The sequence below is a fragment of the Thermomyces lanuginosus genome (genome assembly GCF_041956635.1).
Source record: "Thermomyces lanuginosus strain ATCC 200065 unplaced genomic scaffold VTN49scaffold_24, whole genome shotgun sequence".
In the NCBI taxonomy this organism is placed as follows: Eukaryota; Fungi; Ascomycota; class Eurotiomycetes; order Eurotiales; family Trichocomaceae; genus Thermomyces; species Thermomyces lanuginosus.
This window is the reverse complement of record NW_027192358.1, coordinates 352145-370015: the sequence shown is the minus strand read 5'-3', so window position 1 is coordinate 370015 and position 17871 is coordinate 352145. Positions and strand designations below refer to the sequence as shown.

The 17871-nt window shown below is 52.5% G+C and overlaps 9 protein-coding genes across 9 annotated transcripts; 4 read left to right on the top strand and 5 right to left on the bottom strand.

The window, feature by feature from the left end:
• Positions 1-367: 367 nt before the first annotated feature.
• Positions 368-3262, top strand: VTN49DRAFT_2066 (uncharacterized protein; the record flags this gene model as incomplete). The annotated part of the gene is made up of 7 exons (XM_069409750.1): positions 368-406; positions 459-654; positions 901-1281; positions 1333-2285; positions 2377-2558; positions 2640-3028; positions 3081-3262. 7 exons carry the CDS (start codon positions 368-370, stop codon positions 3260-3262), a joined length of 2322 nt encoding a protein of 773 aa, XP_069269823.1.
• Positions 3263-4152: 890 nt separating this feature from the next.
• On the bottom strand, positions 4153-4810 carry VTN49DRAFT_2065 (uncharacterized protein; the record flags this gene model as incomplete). Its single annotated transcript, XM_069409749.1, has 2 exons — positions 4153-4438; positions 4548-4810. The coding sequence occupies 2 exons, from the start codon at positions 4808-4810 to the stop codon at positions 4153-4155; spliced, it is 549 nt and encodes a 182-aa protein (XP_069269822.1).
• Positions 4811-5350: 540 nt separating this feature from the next.
• Positions 5351-6719, bottom strand: VTN49DRAFT_2064 (uncharacterized protein; the record flags this gene model as incomplete). Its single annotated transcript, XM_069409748.1, has 2 exons — positions 5351-6036; positions 6110-6719. 2 exons carry the CDS (start codon positions 6717-6719, stop codon positions 5351-5353), a joined length of 1296 nt encoding a protein of 431 aa, XP_069269821.1.
• Positions 6720-8011: 1292 nt separating this feature from the next.
• Positions 8012-9103, bottom strand: VTN49DRAFT_2063 (uncharacterized protein; the record flags this gene model as incomplete). Its single annotated transcript, XM_069409747.1, has 5 exons — positions 8012-8151; positions 8202-8435; positions 8487-8591; positions 8650-8945; positions 9009-9103. 5 exons carry the CDS (start codon positions 9101-9103, stop codon positions 8012-8014), a joined length of 870 nt encoding a protein of 289 aa, XP_069269820.1.
• A 194-nt stretch (positions 9104-9297) lies between these two features.
• On the top strand, positions 9298-9979 carry VTN49DRAFT_2062 (uncharacterized protein; the record flags this gene model as incomplete). The annotated part of the gene is made up of 2 exons (XM_069409746.1): positions 9298-9477; positions 9530-9979. 2 exons carry the CDS (start codon positions 9298-9300, stop codon positions 9977-9979), a joined length of 630 nt encoding a protein of 209 aa, XP_069269819.1.
• Positions 9980-10202: 223 nt separating this feature from the next.
• VTN49DRAFT_2061 (uncharacterized protein) lies at positions 10203-10905 on the bottom strand (the record flags this gene model as incomplete). The annotated part of the gene is made up of 3 exons (XM_069409745.1): positions 10203-10365; positions 10428-10732; positions 10888-10905. The coding sequence occupies 3 exons, from the start codon at positions 10903-10905 to the stop codon at positions 10203-10205; spliced, it is 486 nt and encodes a 161-aa protein (XP_069269818.1).
• Positions 10906-11274: 369 nt separating this feature from the next.
• On the top strand, positions 11275-12643 carry VTN49DRAFT_2060 (uncharacterized protein; the record flags this gene model as incomplete). Its single annotated transcript, XM_069409744.1, has 3 exons — positions 11275-11521; positions 11590-11823; positions 11874-12643. 3 exons carry the CDS (start codon positions 11275-11277, stop codon positions 12641-12643), a joined length of 1251 nt encoding a protein of 416 aa, XP_069269817.1.
• A 500-nt stretch (positions 12644-13143) lies between these two features.
• VTN49DRAFT_2059 (uncharacterized protein) lies at positions 13144-14818 on the top strand (the record flags this gene model as incomplete). Its single annotated transcript, XM_069409742.1, has 3 exons — positions 13144-13251; positions 13317-14555; positions 14609-14818. The coding sequence occupies 3 exons, from the start codon at positions 13144-13146 to the stop codon at positions 14816-14818; spliced, it is 1557 nt and encodes a 518-aa protein (XP_069269816.1).
• A 293-nt stretch (positions 14819-15111) lies between these two features.
• VTN49DRAFT_2058 (uncharacterized protein) lies at positions 15112-17344 on the bottom strand (the record flags this gene model as incomplete). Its single annotated transcript, XM_069409741.1, has 4 exons — positions 15112-15344; positions 15408-16319; positions 16372-16951; positions 17006-17344. The coding sequence occupies 4 exons, from the start codon at positions 17342-17344 to the stop codon at positions 15112-15114; spliced, it is 2064 nt and encodes a 687-aa protein (XP_069269815.1).
• Between the last annotated feature and the right edge of the window lie 527 nt (positions 17345-17871).

Genomic DNA, 17871 nt, shown 5'->3' with positions numbered 1-17871 from the left:
CCCTGTTAGCGCTCTCGCATGCCAAAAGTAAGGCAAAAGAGCAGGGCAAATGTGACACCGCAGAGTACTGAGTTTTGGACCGCCCAGATGTACTGCCAGTTTACGATGCAAGACATTCTTGTTCCTTTGAAGCCGTTCTGTGCATCCAGAGGTCAATCCCTGGGATTCTTTAGTAATAGTTCACGTGAACAGAGCTGAGAATCGTTCCAGACCTAAATTCAACAACAGATACTGTTCAGCCAACTTCGTACCAGTGCTCGCTCATGAAAAAATATAAACTAAATAGTAGCCAATCGTTGATGTAGACATCATGATATTTCAAGCAGAACGCTTTAGATTCATTCCGCAAATAGTTATCAGGTCATCAATGGCAACTCAGCTTCCAACACTTCGTGCACTTAAAGCCGTCCTGCCGAAGTGGCTGATCGCAATACGAGCCGCTGAACAAGCTCTGCAAGGTTCCTGCGATCAAGATTTTGGCCGCGACCAAAGTCATGAGGTCCCTTGACAATCTGATTGGTCTGACAAAGACGTGGCTAGGCCATAGCAAGCGGATTTTCCGATCGACCGAACTGATGACCATGGAGGTAATGAACATCGGAGTCGGGCGTGGAGTAGTTGCCCGGCACAGCCGCCGCCCGGTTGCAGAGGCGGGTGGATGAAATGGATGACTTGCAGGAATACGATGAACTGGGTTGAATATCGCGACATATACATAAGTACCAGACGCTATCCCAGATGTAAAGCACGAAAGTAAAACAGGATGATGCTCTGCGGTCCCATGTAAAGATTCAGATCCAAACTCCATCATGAGCACCCAAACACAAACACCGCACTCAGACCAAGCAGATCAAAAGTCAACCGATCATGAAAGCACCATTCTCCCTCTCTGATTTCTAGACCCCGGCAACCCAACCCAAACAACCGTCAGCCGGGACCAATGCATCGCGCACCTTAAGTTCCTCGCTGCGCTCGCGGATCTGCGCGACACAATCGCCAGCCGTGACGGACTGTTTGGCATCTTTGACTCACAGGTAAATGAGATAATCTCCAAAAAGGACGATGAAAGGACACGGCACAAAGCGCTGGCCATCCTGCGCGAGCGTCGCTGGATGGTCTACGTCGCACGCGCGGTCGACAGGTACACCACCTGGTGGGAGCGTTGCGTCGCGAAGACCCATCAGGATATCACTGTATGGGACACGCAGCAGCCGAGTTATGCGTCTATCACTCAATGGGCGACTCCGTTGCCATTTGGACCGGAGAATTTACCTCCACTGGGTGAGTTCCAACACTGTTCTGGTTTTAGGATTAGGGGCTAACTTGTAATAGATGTGCTCATGGTCTGGCACGCACACATGCTCAATCGCAGAGCTTTTCTCGAGGACTGCATCCGCGGCGCGAGAATGGGTCACTGGGCCACGCAGTTTCCCTGGCGTTTGATCAATGACGCCCTTGATAATGAGAATTTTGATTATAATCCGCCGAACGCTGCACGGTGTGCCTTTGAGGAGCGCACTCAGCGCCCCTGGGATAATCTGAATGATTCGGCCACTAAAACGCTTTCGTGTCTACGCTGCGGCAGTCCCATGCCCGTCTTGTGGGCGGTCGGCAAGTTGCGACGGCGCAGCAGCGAAAAGAAGAAGTCAAAGAATAAGGTGGAAGAAATCGACGAGGTCGAGTTTGAAATTGTCAACGACACTGGCTATGCGGAGAAGAACTTCCAAGAACAGTGCGAGAACTCCGGGTTCCTGCATACCCACCAGAAGCTGCGGGTTGCCCGGTTCCATTCAGATGCGCAGCAGCTTGTCGAGCGGCAGCTGCCCATGCCGGGCACATTGTACGATGAGCATGGCGTGCCGTCACCCCAGCAGGACCACACGTTTCCGAACCTCCTTATCGTGGCGGAGAGCGAGAAGATTCTGCGCCTCACAGACCCGCGGATGGTCGGAGTGAAGTCCCGGATCAGAACTGCGAAATTTTGGCATTACCTTATCAAGGCGAAGAGCCGGTCCACGAATGTGCATACCATGATGGGGCTCCGCGACCTGCTTCAGTCGATTCTAGAGTCCATGACGGAAAGCGAGCGGAAGCCACTCCTCGCGCGAGGGTCACATTGCGCTGCGGCGCATGATGGCGCGCTACTGGGACAACAGCAGCGAGATCTTCGCGCTGGACCTTGTCGGCGCCGTCATCCGCCAAGGCACATTCGTCCAGAAAATGGACCGCATCGATTGGCTACACTCACCGGCCCTGCCCTCGACAATCGACCGGTTGATCTACAAGTACAGAATCTTCTTCCGCATAATGGCCGAGAACCCGAGCCGGATGGCCGTGCCTACTCTCGACGTCGACCTCGCCTGACACACGCACCAGCTCTCAGCCAAACGCTACTTTGCCTTTTCGACTCCCCGGACGCAGGCCGGTGGCTCAGCGCCGATCTTTATCGACCACGACGACAAGGTCGACGAGACACGTCTGACGGAGGGCTTCGAGTGGACCGCTATGCAATACCGCAAGCTGACCAAAGGCGGCATCTACAGTGAATGCACCTGCTGGTACTGCGAGGCAGTCCGTGAAATCGACTTATCATCCGGCCATTCCATTTTTCGGAGCAGTCCCATCACCTGAGCGTGCAGTCAGGCCGAAGCCCTGTACTCCAACCCAAATGTCTCGGACGATCCGGAGCGTAACGCACACATCCCGGCGCATAACGCGGTGCGCGTGGACCGGCTGCGTGCAATGCAGCTCCGCACCCGGTACCTGCATGCCTATCGCCGGGCGGAGAAGCGGCGCCGTGGGGTTGGTGATGGTGATAATCGGAACTCCCGCTGTACCGTCTGGGGGTATCCGTACTACATGCCGTACTACGCGCCGTACATGTGCGATCCCGGCATCCATGGCGACATGCACGCCTGCAACCCAACATGCATGAATCTCGCCTCGGCCTCCCACGGAAACTGCATCGCGGGAATGTGTGGCGGGGCCGTGGCGGCTGGAAGTTGTGGAGGAAATGGCGGAACATGCGGTAAGAATTCAAACTCTCAACCTGGAGGATTAGAGCTGACTGAGCTCGCTAGCTGGTGGGCATGCCGGATGTGAAGGAGGCGGTGGGATCGGCGGCTGCGGCGGTGGTGATGGCGGTGGTAGCAGTGGTTGTGGTGGTGGAGGAGGAGGGGGGAGGAGGAGGAGGAGTAAGCATCTCATTTTGATGATCTGTCTCCGAATTGAGTCGGAGATGCGAGTTGCGGTTCAATTATAGATTCTCATACCTTGACGTCAATAGCACACGGAATGGTCGATTCAATGCATGTATGACTAGTATGCCATTCAGAAACAATAGCATCAATCACATCATTAAAGGGTAGACCATGACGGATCATCAACAATAACAATAACCAAACCACCGTTAGTTTAGGATTGAGAAGTCCTAAATTACAGCGCGGGCGGCGTGTCCGCCTTTCTATAGACTATTTACATGAAGTCTTGGTTTGTGTGAGCGGCCGATGCTACATCGGTGATGCTCTCGTGTGATGGAGGGTACGAGTACGGGGTACGGAGTACGGAGTAATGAATGTACTGTAGTTTTTGTGGTCACGTGAATTTTCATAACCTAAAGTTACAGTAGTTAAGACTGGTGACGCGCGCAGGTGCACGCATGCCCTGAAACGAACCAAACGAACCAAACGAACCAAACGAACCAAACGAATCAAACGAATCAAATGAACCTCGAATGACGTGCGAAGAGCGAACTGCGAAGTAATTACTCCGTACTGAGTACGGAGTGAAAAGTGCTCATTTCGCTAGCCTTACCTACTGCTGGGGGGATCACGTGATAGTATATTTGAAGCCGCCCACTGCTCGGGAAATCACGTGATAGTACATTTGAAGCCCGCCAACTGCTCGGGGGATCACGTGATAGTACATTTGAAGCCAGCCAATTCCGCTTTCCTGCGGCCTTCGGACCCTTCACTCACTTCGTTCGTTTCAGGGCACTCGAGACTTGATCACACTTCCTCCCTCCCCCTCAACACAAGCGAGGACGTCAGGGACCTCTTCCGGGTCCTCAACAGGCTCTTCCCCTGCCCTTCACTGCCCTCTTCCCATATCGCTAGCGACCCTCTCCCCCGCCCTCTGGCGCTCTCTCCCGCGCTAGTGCTGGCCACTCCCTTGTCCGCTGGCTTCCTCTTCACCGCCCTTCTCAGCGACCTCGTTGGATATATTCCATAGTTCGACCGACTCAATCTGACCAGTACCCTCCGCTGTCATCATTATCGTGCCACGAATGGCAATGGCAGTCTCAATGGGTGCTCCGCTCTCGTATTTCACGTATGTATGGACCGTCTTCCCTAGCGGTTGTAGCTTGACGGTAATGTGAGCACTGTCTGATACTTTCTTCCCCGTCTTGACGTTTGTCGTCGTGGAATGAATGGCGCCTCTGAACCATTGCAGTTTCGAAGTGTTAACATTGGGTATCAGGTGCTGATTGTTAACCAATACATAAATAAGTATGCTTGGTTATTGTATGGACTGTGGAGTCCACGTACATGATCTTTACCCAATTGGCAGAGTGCCTGATGGCGCACTCCCAAGCCAGTCTCTCCGTGACGGCTTTCATCTCCCGGGGCATGATCTTACTGGCCTCAGCCGCCAGTCTGAGCTGTTCTCCAAGTCCTGACGGTCTCCACACCATGTGCACGCTTCCAATCTGGCCACTGTCGGCCTCCGCAGGAAGGCTTGTGCTGTCCATTACTATGATCGTAGCCAGAGGTTGTTTGTTTACTTGAGATTTACTCGACGAAGTGGTCATCTTAATGAGCTACCATAACAGATGGAAAGTGCAACTATGACTGCCCTGAGGGCGTAGTTTCCTCTTGACGCTTCCAAGTTCCAAGGCAGGAATGGCTCCTGCAAGGCAAGAGAACCGAGGGCGAGATACAGTGGTCTTCCTCGATCAATTTGCCCAACCGTCCCGGCCAAGCGCGAACAGAGTCCAGTTTGTCAATATTATTACAGTATAATCATTCGGAATACTAACTACTGAGGACACACAGCCATACGCCGGGCCTACCACATTTTCAAAACTCCTAGCAAATTTGAAAAGGGCGGTAATGGATCCCGAATAATTTTAGATTTCTAATCTTGATACAACAGCGCGCGCCCTTAGACAGGTAATAATGGTAGCAGGTGCCTGAGCGTACCTTCCTACTAGGTATAGGAGGTACCTAGGCAGGTAAGGACACAACAAGGTACCAATAAAGCTACAACACTCACGACATTGTGCGGCTGAATACCATTGCTCTCAATGAATAGCCGGGAAATAGTAGCACGTTAACAGAAGAACGTACGATCAGCAGCCATACCTCTGCATCAAAGCCCTAAACTCCGAATCCTGCAGCAGCTCCGACGCAGTCATCCGCTCCTCCGGACGATAGCGAAACACCTTCTTCATAATCGATAGGACCAGCTCCCGTTCCTCCTCGTCGACGTCCGGCTTTCGTTCCTTAATCAGCAGTGCGAGGTCTTCCTTCGGATCTGGTTCGGTGTGCGGATCATACCACCAGTCACACGCCTTTTCTGGGTCGATATATTGACCTTTCCACTCCTCTGGTAGCGGACCCAGAGAGCTGATAATTCCCTCAATGATCCCAGCGGGAAAAATAGTTCCGAATGGCGGGCAACCGAGGTACAACTGGCTAAATATGACCATGTAGCTCCACATGTCGCAGCCCAGACTGGGGTGCTTTTGATGGAGTCGATCTGGAGAGCAGAAGCGCGGGGAAGGGAACCCTTCCATGGGCACGACGGGATTGTCAACGTGCATGGCGAGGTTGAAGTCGCCGAGGTAGAATTGATGAGTGTATAAGTGGGAGGGAACTTTGAGGGGGAGGATGATTTCTCCGGGTTTGGACAAGACGTCCGGCTTCGCGAAAACTATGGGTTTTTTGACTGGCCGGTGCAGGAGGTCGTATTTGCTGCGTCGAGGGAGGTCGTGAAGGGGGGCCATTCCCCACAAACAGTTACCCTCACTCAAATCTGGCCACTCCTGTCAAAATGAATGCAAGGAAACTGGGTAGAGCAACCGAATGGAAAGCACTCAGTCACTCACCACGATGCACAATGCCCACACTATGCAATGCCTCCAGAGCCTCCAGCAGCTGTTTTGCAGCAGCCACACGCGTTGCCGTGGACATATTGTTAATCTCTAAAAGCCAAGGGCCCGGCGACAGAAGCGGGAGCACCAGCACCCTATGATTCCGTCCACTCGTAGTCACGAAGAATGTGTCCAGATACGTCACAAGGTGCTTCGAGGCAACCCCCGGAATCCGTCGAATCTCATCGTGAATTCCCACTTCATGTTCAACTAATGATTCCCCGTGACGAGACGTCGCCATGATCTTCAAGGCTACGTCTCTCTTATCGCGCAAGTCATGCGCCATCCACACGGTACAGTAATGGCCATGGCCGAGCTTGTGCTCGATTTGGTACCGTTCCTTGAGCACTTCGCCGAGACAGATGGGGTAGTAAATGGGCTGTGGCCTGCCGTTTAACGTATTATTGGGATGGTACCTGTACTGGGGCTCCGCGTCAATGATGAAGTCGTCTTCTTCGTCCGAGTCATGAGGGAGGTCACCAAAGTCGTGGTCGTCGTCCTGGCATAATTTGTTACATATTCCCATTAGGGATCGATATCCAGGATAGGACGCTGTTAGTGCCATTCTGTCATGCGAGTGATGTTGTCACTGAACTGGAGAGAGTTGTGGGAAACAGAAAAGCAAGGAAAACTTAGAGAAGATAGAAAAAGAGGTACCTAGGTAGCTACAGGTAGGTACCTACCTCTCCTAGTATCAGGGCTGTGCCATGGGACAAAACTACACATTCTCAGGAATTTTGGAGGTTCTCACAGGGATTACTATTCCTCATTTGGGGATTCGCACACACTGCTAAACTTAATAGGTTATGGCAATCGGTAAATACTACTCCGTACTCATTACGGATATGTCCAGGTACGTCACAAAGTGCTTCGAGGCAACCCCCGGAATCCGTCGAATCTCATCGTCAATTCCCACTTCATGTTCAACCAATGATCCCCCGTGACGAGACGTCGCCATGATCTTTCTAAGCCTACGTCTTTCTTGTGGCACAAGTCATACGTCATCCAGACGGTAGGGAAACTGCCATGGCAGAGCTTGTGCTCGATCTGGTACCATTCGTTGAGCACTTCGCCGAGACAGATGTGGTAGTCAATGTATGATGTGTCGTACTCCGTACTGTCGTCTGCATTACCGGATGGTATCTGTATTTGAGGTTCCGCGTCCGGGGGCGTCCCCGATGAGGTCGGGGTCTTCGTCCGAGCCACAGGAGAGGTCTCTAAGCTAGTTGTTGTCACCTTTGCATGATTTGTTAGGGCGTTCTACTAGGGAGGGAAAGTTAGGATGGGTTGTAGTAGGTGTCACACTGTCTTGCGAGTTATGTTGTCACTGGAACCGGTGAGAGTCGTAATATGAAGCAGATAAACAAGAGACGATATACTCCGTATGATATTTATGAATGTACCTTACAAAGTACTCCTTACCTAGTATATTTTCTCACACCTCTGTCATATCTCATATTGTTACCGTCCAAATAGGTTAAGTACTGACTGGAAAGTGTGAACCCATGGATACAGCTCAATTCAGAAACAAGAGAACATGACAACCCAGGATCGGAAACCAATCAAAACCCAAGATCTCCCTTACTGAGCTGACATCACTAGATACAAATATTCAGCAGGTGTTTCTAAAGGCTGAAATGGTTCCGAGGCTCAAGGATTGTAGCAGCTAATTACTAACTTACCTACTGTTCTAGAATTCGCACGGGCGATGAGAGAGGCAAGTGAATCTGGTGTTGTTGTACCAGTTGACAGTTGCACCTGGCCAGTTTCATAGTAGTCCGATTTGAATCATGTCTCATTTCCTTGTGGATTTTGTTGTGACCAGCAGACTGCGTAGAGTACAAGCGAATAATCCGACTACTGCTGCTTCTTCTGTGCTCCAGGAGATGTGTCCTTCTCATATGCGGCATACGGCACTTCCAGACTGAGAAGTGCGGAAAGCCCAACATACAGAATTCCCAGACAGATGAGAGAGGTAAAGAGGCCCATAAAAATGCCTGCCAATTATTAGCGACGGGACAGTGGACGAGATGAAAAGGAATCTTACCAGAGCTGAGGAATTGATACTTCTCAAACACGGATTGGCTACCCTTCGGGCCATCCTCTTGAGAGTTGTCTCGGAGATTCCGCTTCAGCTCAATGTGGCGAGACTCTTCGAATCCGTTCTGCTCAGACTGATAGACGAAGTTGTCCCTTTCCGCGTCCTCGCGCGGAGAGGTAACGTAAATCACGGTATACTTGTCTGATGACAGCCGGTCAACGATACCCGCCAGGAAAGCATCTGTGGAGCAAATCAGCACTGTTTCCAATTCGACAGAACTGAAATACGCACCGTTCTCCGCGAGCTGCTGCGCCCGGCGCGCGCCCGTGGGGAGAACCGGGAAAGAAATATCAATGATTCTGGGTCCAGGCTCATACTTCAACGGATATGAACCAGCTGCATATCTCGTCAGAACCATTCTCAAAGCAAAGCGGACTCTGCGCGCGCTGCTTACTGGACGCATCGACCTCGGTAACTTGCGTTCCACAATCCTTCAACGCTTTCCTAATTGCTGCTGAATCTAGAACTCCGCTAACCTCGGTCACGGTCAGGTTGGAGAGGATAGACTTGTCCGCCCCTGCGGCTTTCCCGCGCAGCCAAGGCGTGGCTTTGCGGTCTGAGTAGTCCGAGGCATGCACGCCAGGCTGCGATACAAGGACGTAATAATCTGACGGACAAGTCTTCACACGGGCCAGTACATCGTCGAGAAGAGCATCTGCGGATCGCACTTGCGACGAGGAAGAGGGTAAACTGGATGTGTGCGTCAGCAACATGGTCCTCTCAGGGCGCAACTTGCAAATCCAGGAAGCATACTCCGCCGTGGAAAATAACACGAACGGCGAGGTGTCCTTAAAGCCCTCGACAGCTGCAGCTCCGAGAGCCAGCAGCAACAGTGGTGTCGAAAGCATGGTGGTTGTTGGCCGACAGTCGATGCTGGACGGGCTGGCGACTTGATGCTGGGGATTGAGCCTGACCAATGACGCGCAGTCTTGGCATTTGAGCTTGGAACATGGGGCTTTATCAAAACTAATGGAAGAAATTGATAAGTCTCTACGATGCCCCGAACATCTCGAGAATATCGTCTCAATTTTAAAAATACGACATGGTGTCTAAAGCGAAGCGCCGGAAGCTCTCCAGCAAAGTCGAAGAAATCACGTTTGATCCCGTGGCTCGGCATGAGTTCTTGACGGGATTCCGCAAGCGCAAGCAGCAGAGGATCCGGCAGGCGCGAGAATACGCAGAGAAAAAGGCCCGGGAAGAACGGAGATTAGAACGAAAAAGAGTTTGTACCTAGACTCGTTCTTACTTTCTTTCGTGCTGACGTCGGGGCTCAGATTCGGGAAGAGAGGGCCGCAGAAGTTCAACGGGTCTTAGAAGAAACACGAAAACGCCTCGAGGAACTCGACAGCGAATCAGATTCGGAAAACAAGTCATCTGAGGAAGAAGAATGGCAGGGGTTTGACGAGCCGCCGCCAGTCGACTACGAGGCCGAGTACATCGATGAGGACAAGTACACAACCGTGACGGTGGAGGAAATGGATTCTGCCAAGGACGAGCTCTACAACGCCGTACGCACGGTGCCGGGCAAGACGGAGACGGACCCTGGAGATTCCGATGAGGAACGCAAGGCAGAATCGAACACGTCCGCAACATCAAAGCGAAAAACAAGCAAAACTAAGAAGCGGAAAAAGTTTCGCTACGAGTCCAAGGCAGAGCGCATGCTTACGCAATACAAAGAACGCATGGCAAAGCGGAGAAAGGCACAAGCGAGACGGTCACGATAGTATTGTTCTGTCAGGTATGGTTACGTCGGGCGTTACGGAGTCAGTGTGGTTTTTACCCATAGATAGCACTGTTAGAACACCAATTACAACAACCTTTATGTACGAATATACCGCAGTACGGGGAATAACGAACACAATTTTGACGAAAGCAATGAAGAAATGCAGCGGTCAATGCAAAGCCAGAGAGAACTTCTAGCAAGTGGCCACCTGCGGAGACCAGCTCTCAGACGTTGCTCATCGAAACCTCCAGCTCGTGCAGTTCCTTCTGCAGCTCGGCGTACTTCTTTGCCATATCCTCGTACTTGGCCTCCCACTGGTCACGAGCCGCTTCGAGCGCCTGCACCTTGCGTTCGTAGTGGCCGGCCTTAACGTCGGTCTGGCGAAGTCTATGATTGTGTGAGTGGTTAGCAGTTAATCCCGAATTCCCGATCCCATAGCAATCACGCACTTCTCATTGACCTCACGGAGGTTCTTGTCGGCCTCCTCGGCCTCCTCTTCGAGCAACTGCACCCGCCTCTGCAGGGCTTCGTTCTGTGTGTCGTGCTGCGCACTGGCATCCGCCCGCTCCTTAAGTTCTTTCAGTTGGGCCTCCAGTTTCTCCACCTCGGCCTCCAGAACTTGGTTGCGGTGCGTCAACGACGTGATCTCCTGCTCCTTGGCGAGATTCTCCTGCTCCAGGGCCTTGATCTTGCCCTTGAGTTCCTCGACTTCGGCATGGGCCTCATCCGCCTCCAGGCGGAGGGCGTTCATTTTCTACAACAAGCATCATTAGTCTCATTGTACCTACTACAAACACGCCAGGAAAATGGTGGAATGCTGCGGATTGACGGGCTGACATCCATAGTGGGATGAGCCGTTGAGTTCGTAGCTACCCCGCCATTAGGCATGGTTTAGGGGTGTTAACATACCTCACGGATCTTATCCATTTTGAGCAAGTATTACGGTAGCAATCGAAGTCGAATAACGAATCGATAGAACGAGAGGAAATTCGATTTCAGACGATTCAATGTGTGAAAGTTGAAAAAGAGCACCGAGTTCAAGACCAGGTGATGGAATTGGGGGTTCCTGTCAGTGTTGGAGGAGTCTAAGACGGTGAGGCCGAACCCCCTCGAACGCCCCTAGTCTAAATTTGGAAGGCGGTCTGTACGGGCATCACGTCTCCCTTGGCAACGCTGTAAACAATCCAGACTTGGTCCGCGTCAAAATGATTTCATGAATTTCGCTTTTTTGCGTGTTCACTCACAGCCACCGAGACCGTGCATCATCATCGTGCATGGTGATATCATTCGACAGTCATGCTCGCTCTACGTGACCAGGAGAACCTGGTGCATTCGCACCAGACGACTGCTGCAGCGAAAAATCAAGGGCTACGGCAGCTCCAACCGAAGACCCCCGGAGCCCGAGTGCCAAAGACCCCGTTTCGAGTTCCGCTGAATGATGAGAATGATCCGTTAGCGTTTGGGAAGCAGACAGTTAAGGGGAATGGCGGTCGGAATGAGAATACCCTTAAGCCGGCAAAGGACTCTCTTGTGACGCCAATGGGTGGGTGTTCAGATCATATGTGTCAGAAGTAACGGGATGGTTAGCAGTGCTAACGGTGACACGGGCAGGCCCTCGTAACCGAGCTCCCCTGGGAAATAAGACTACAAATGCGAAGGCCAAAGCGTTGCAAACCCCTGCAGGCAAGGAAGGCGTTCTTAAGCCTAAAACCAACGGAAAGAGTTCGACCACGCAAAAGGTCAAGAAAGCAGCTCCCGAAGTGAAACCACCAAAGCATGAGATTATAAGCAAGCCACAGGAAGAGGAGGTTCCGGATGTGGAATACGCACCGCCGAAACCGAAAGGTAGGTCTGGTCAACATCCCGATGTCGGGCATGTGAACTGACAAAGTTAGACCTCCCAGATGAACCAGATGATATCATCTACGACACCACGTTTCCTCAATTTCAGCCGCAGAATATTGCCCGTGGATGGGAGAAGGTATACTACCATGGACCGGTGGGCGAGGACGGGCTCACGGAGAGAGAGCGCAAGTTCAAAGAAGACTCGATTGCCTTCGACAAGATGGTGGACGAGATGATACAAAACGAAGTCGACAACATGACGCTGGCCGGAGTGAACGTGCGCGAGGATCCAGACATGCCTTGCTGGGAGGAGATGCAACAGCAGCGTCAAAAGCCAGCCAAGGAGACGGAGAAGAAAAGTCTCACGCGAAACATTCCCACTGTGAAATCTCGCGACGCCGCGGCTGCCCTTGCCCAGACTAGCACCACTACGCGGGCGAGAGCAACAAGCGCTAAAACCACGTCGACGAAATCGTTGACCGCACCAAAAACGCGAAAAGCCTCCTCCTTGTTGAATCCAAAGAAGAAAAGCCCCGACCCGGCCGATTACCCTCCATCGCGACATGCGACTGCCGCTGCCAGTTCGCACACGACCGTCGGTTATGCGAAGGGACGGAGCGTTTCGTCGATGTTGCAGGGCAAGCAAACTTCGAGAAAGAAGACGGCAAGTCGGAAAATCACGTCTGCGGACGACATCCAGTCGATGTCCGGTCTAGCCACCGGTGGTCTTCAGCAAGACATTGTAGTCCACGAGGACGACTTGGCCCTTCCCATCTACGAGGAGGATGAAGAAACTCGCAACTTCCAGTTGACTTTGTAGAATGTACGGCAGCATGGTTTACGGGTGGCGCACGGGGCGGACTGAGGATTGGGTTTAGTGGGATAGGGTGGTATGGGTTACCTGGTTTATTATCAGACAGATTCATCGGTGTTTGGTCGATTCATGGGTTGTATTCTATAGCAGCTTGTTTAATGCTTGAGGAGTCTGAAACACAAGTACTGGAATTGAGCACGGGAGATTTTCTCCCACATTGCCCGGTAAAAGAGCATGAATGCCGCTCGAATGGTACCTGAACAGCTCCTTGAACGTCGATAAGTACCCTTGAAAGTAATTCTTAAAGAGAAACAGCAAGCCAGCTCGCTCATTAGGGCATTGTTTCTGATCCATCAATCATCCTCGGTTGGCGGTGAGCTTAGCTAGTTGGCCCGAGCGATCGACTGGTTAATTAAAACTGGGAGCCAAAACAACGAACCTCTTCCACACAACTCTCCCAATTGTCCCCCGAATTATCCTTCCTCCCCAACTCAATTCGAGCGACAATGGTGAGAGCGCACTCTGAGTCCTCCGAGGACTTTGAATTCATCGAGACCCCGGCGGCTCCTGCCGCGTCGTCTCCCCCCGAAGATTGCGGCGTGCGAACCACGTCGGTACGTAATCACGTCTGTGGACCGAGATGCCCAAAGGACTAAGTAACCATTGAATTTTTCAACAGTACCCGGCGATCAAAAACGCTCCTCTCCCGGCAGATGCTGCGGGCAATGACAGCTTCTCGAATACCTTGCTGCTCGGTCTGTTGATCATTGTGCCATGGTACCTGGCTCGCCAGGTCGGGGGTGGCTTTTACACCACCATCTTCTTTGCCATTTTTACCACCATTCCCATTCTGATGGCGTTTTGGACCACTGCGTCTTCGATCTCTCCCCGCAAGAATGAAAAGGCCAAGTACCCTGGCCGTCCTGTGGAGTACTACCTGCACTTCCACAACGAGCACGATCGGGCCAAGTACCGTGGCAAGAGCAAGATCCCGATGTGGGTGTTCTTCGAGAAATATTTCAATGGCGAGGTGGATTTCAAGGGCGACGCGCTGGAGATCCTCGAGTATCGCCACGACTGGGCCAGCTTCCGCTTCACCTGGGGTCTGTACAAGCACTTCCTGACAGGATTCATTCCGGAGATGCTGCTGCATACTCGGTCGCAGGATGAGGAGCAGGTGCGGGATCACTACGATCGCGGAGATGACTTCTACGCGTGGTTCCTGGGCCCGCGCATGGTCTACACTTCGGGTATCATCAGCGACATCAACAAGGAGGAGACCCTGGAACAGATGCAGGACAACAAGCTGGCTGTGGTGTGCGAGAAGATTGGCCTGCAGCCTGGCGACACCCTCCTAGACCTGGGCTGCGGTTGGGGCACGCTGGTCAAGTACGCCTCGGTGCACTACGGTGCGCACGCGACGGGTATCACCCTGGGCCGCAACCAGACCAAATGGGGCAACAACGGACTGCGCAAGGCTGGCATTGACGAGTCGCAGAGCCGCATTCTGTGCTTGGACTACCGTGATGCGCCCAGGATTCCCGGCGGCTACAAGAAGATCACTTGCCTGGAGATGGCTGAGCACGTCGGTGTGCGGCACTTCAAGCAGTTCCTGATGCAGGTGTACGACATGCTGGATGATGACGGTGTCTTCTTCCTGCAGATCGCCGGTCTGCGCAAGTCGTGGCAGTACGAGGATCTGGTCTGGGGTTTGTTCATGAACAAGTACATCTTCCCCGGCGCCGACGCGTCCACCCCGCTTGGCTGGGTTGTCGACCAGCTCGAGGGCGCCGGCTTCGAGATCAAGAGCATTGACACCATTGGCGTGCACTACTCGGCCACGCTGTGGCGGTGGTACCGCAACTGGATGGGCAACCGCGAGAAGGTGGAGGCCAAGTACGGCAAGCGATGGTTCCGGGTACGTCTCTCTTCCCTCTTCCTTTTGCTTCGATCACGGCTAACCAGGAACAGATCTGGGAATACTTCCTCGCCTACTCGACCATCACCTCCCGTCAGGGCGGTGCCACCTGCTTCCAAATCACGCTGGTCAAGAACATCAACTCGACCCACCGTATCGAGGGCGTTCCTTCGCAGTTCGGCCTCCACGGCGCGCGTCAGAAGGCCATCGACACGATCGGTAACGGCAATTTGCCCAGCGCCAACGTGCCGAACAAGGAGTAAGACTCCGATACTATGCGAGTATTCCTCAGTTTCGGCCGGGGAATACATCGATACAGAAAAAGCAAAGGGAGATATAGAGCGCAAGAGGAGGAAGGACTTTTATATTTCAACATTGAGTGGTATCATTCATCCCCTTGGTTTTCGAAATGAATGTGAATGTGGATGATCCCAAGTCGAGTGTTTATTTGTTATTGATGACGATGAGGAAGAGAAAAAATCATAATATAATCCGTTCTATGAATGGAGGGCTATTCCCGTTCTTATTCGCCTAATGATGGATTACTAAGGACCATTCAAGCAATCGACTTGTACAGTCTGGCTCTGTTTAAGACGCCGCTACCACTTCCAGGTCTCGACCTACAGAACGGCTCGCAAAGAGTAGATTGGTTGACCTCCTGCGACGGCGGGGGCACGTCGAGAGCAGGGTTCTCGGTAAAGAAGCCATCCGGTCTGAGGGTCACGCTGACCCGTTCGACGGGCATGATTGGAAAGTCTTCAATCCGAGGGTTATGAGTGAGGCCAAACGCTACGACGTCGTAAGTCGGTACCCTTGGGTGACAAAACAGAGGTTAGAGAGGGGGGAACTTACTGTGCCAGACAACCACATCCTCGTTCTCCGTTGGGTCGTCTCTAGCAGCCCACAGATCGACGCCTTCGGATCGCTTGCTTTGGTAGGTGAACTCGCCGGCCGCGTAGAGCTCGCCGTCGCGGTATCGTGTGACCCAGACGGGCCGCGTGGCGTAGCGGGCGCGTCGGACGTGGAAGCTGCTTGGCGCCATGAAAAGCATCGCAGAGGGAGCTGTATGCAGTCGGTACGCTACCGGTTTCCGCGTTATGGGATTGATAACGTTGTCATTGCGGATTTTGAACACACGGTGGCGCTCGATGGCAGTGTCTGCGGCGCCCGAGTGGCGTATCACCTTGTCCTGGGTTACATAGCCGCATCCAAATGGGTTCGTTTCATCGTTGACCGGCATCGGCTCACTGTCCTCATAGACGACCGTATTGCGGAAGCCATCGATGGCAGGATCGATACGGAATGAGAACATATGTTGATGGAATGCGGCCATTGCACCGGGAGCTACGTTCGTGGCCCATGGTACCGTCAGGCCATCCTCATTATCTATCGGCGAGGTCGACAGGATCCCCGTTGCGCGCACCTCCAGCTCAATCCCGCCCGCTTGGTCCAGGATGTACGCGATGATGTACTCGTAATTGGCCACTGTGCAGATCATCTGCACCACCAGCTGCCGGTTTCGCACCACCGTCGCCGCCCCGTTACGGTAGTTAGTGTGTTTGTGCTGGAGGCCGTTGTCCTGCTCGTGCAGGCAGATGACGTTTGGTAGGTGGATTGGTTTGCCCTGGGAGTTGGTCCGGTAACCGTCAAAGTAGCGAATGTGGCCCAAACAGTCGCAGCCGACAAACAGCTGGTTGACCGCCACTCCAAACCCGACGTCGCCGATATCAAAGGCTTGTTTCCGATGGTAAGGCTTGCGAGGATCTTCTCATTGTTAGCGTTGGCTGACCAAACCATTCATGACAAGTGAATATACCCCCATAGGGAACGGTCATCTCACTAAGTGCCAGTCGATAGAACAGATTCCGGCCATCATAAGTCACATTGTAGATGACCAGTCCCTCGCGCACATTAAAGCCCACACGGAATCGCCACTTTTGCCATTTTACGAGGCGACCGTCTACGGTGAATGACGGGCCGTCCGGCTGCTGAACAATATACGGCTTAAGATCTGTACGGAGCGGCTTGTCGAGGAGATCATGAGCATACTGCACGGTCTTCACCGGCTTCCAGGGCTGCGTCGTTGTCACTTTCCCATCAGGTCCCGATGGCAAATAGTCTATCCGAACCAGCTCGTGAGTCTCTCTGTCAAAGACGGGTGAGAACGTGCACGGTGTCGAGTAGTAGTTGTTCTGTGGATGATCCACCGCAACGATATATAGATAACATTGAAACAGCCGCCTCGTCTCGTTTGGATCATCGGTGCCATAGATCCAGGGGTCATTGCAAACTGTCACCCCGGGCGGAAGCTCGAGCTTCTTGATTTCTTCTTGGACAGCAGGGTGCTCGAAGCAGAGCTGTTCAATGGCAGCTAATTCGTCCGCATCGGCGGGAGCCTGTCATTTCATTCAATTCTTGTTTCTTTAACGAAGAAATCTTCATTTTCACACCTGCACATGTCTCGGCAACTCGTTCGCGTAAATGATCGACCGGCAGTCTACGTTCAACAATGCCTTGTGGAAAGTGCCAGTGTCCAAGCGGTGGAACAACACCTGCAATACCCGTGCTGGCCTGGGCGGCAGTGGCTGTCCCAGACGCTCAGCTTCGATATACGGAATGGCCTCCCTCTTTAGCGGTTCCTGCACGTCGATGCGTTTGTACCGAAGAGGCACTCCAGAAAAAGACTCCTCTAGAATCTCTTTGGCCAGTTTGATCTCCGCAGGCCTGAGCGGATCAAACGGGTGCAGATCGGCCGGGACAAGCGGTGTTCTGTCGGAGACCGCCGACATTGTCGATATGCTGATCTATTGATACGAAGCTAGCATGGGTACGATCTAAGAGTCAGTCAAGAACAGAGAAAGACTTCGATACCAGTCTTTATACCTGTTCATTTTGGCTTCGGTAGCGGTTTAGGTTGGACCTGCTGCTTTGAGAAACTGAATTGGCCGGTTCACGGTTCATCCAGACAATGAACATGGAGAACTGGAGATCCAGAAACGGTACTTTCAATTGCTGCTTTAGGACTAGTGTAATATACACTTTTCTTTATGTGGAGGATGTGTCAACCTAATTTCGATCAAGCTGCCTTGATAAGAACTGTATGAACCTAATACCATAGTGACGAGGTTTGACAGGCAAGACGGCATTCCACGGCGTTTCCCAGCTTTACTTCGGGGATATCAAGCTGCCTGGTCGGAAACACCAAAGGAGGATCAGACCATGACTTCCACTCGTCGCCACCAGTTCACTTGATTCAGGTTCTATCATAAAACGGGGGATGTACGTGTCCTGAATATTGAAGAGAACTGGCAGGTGA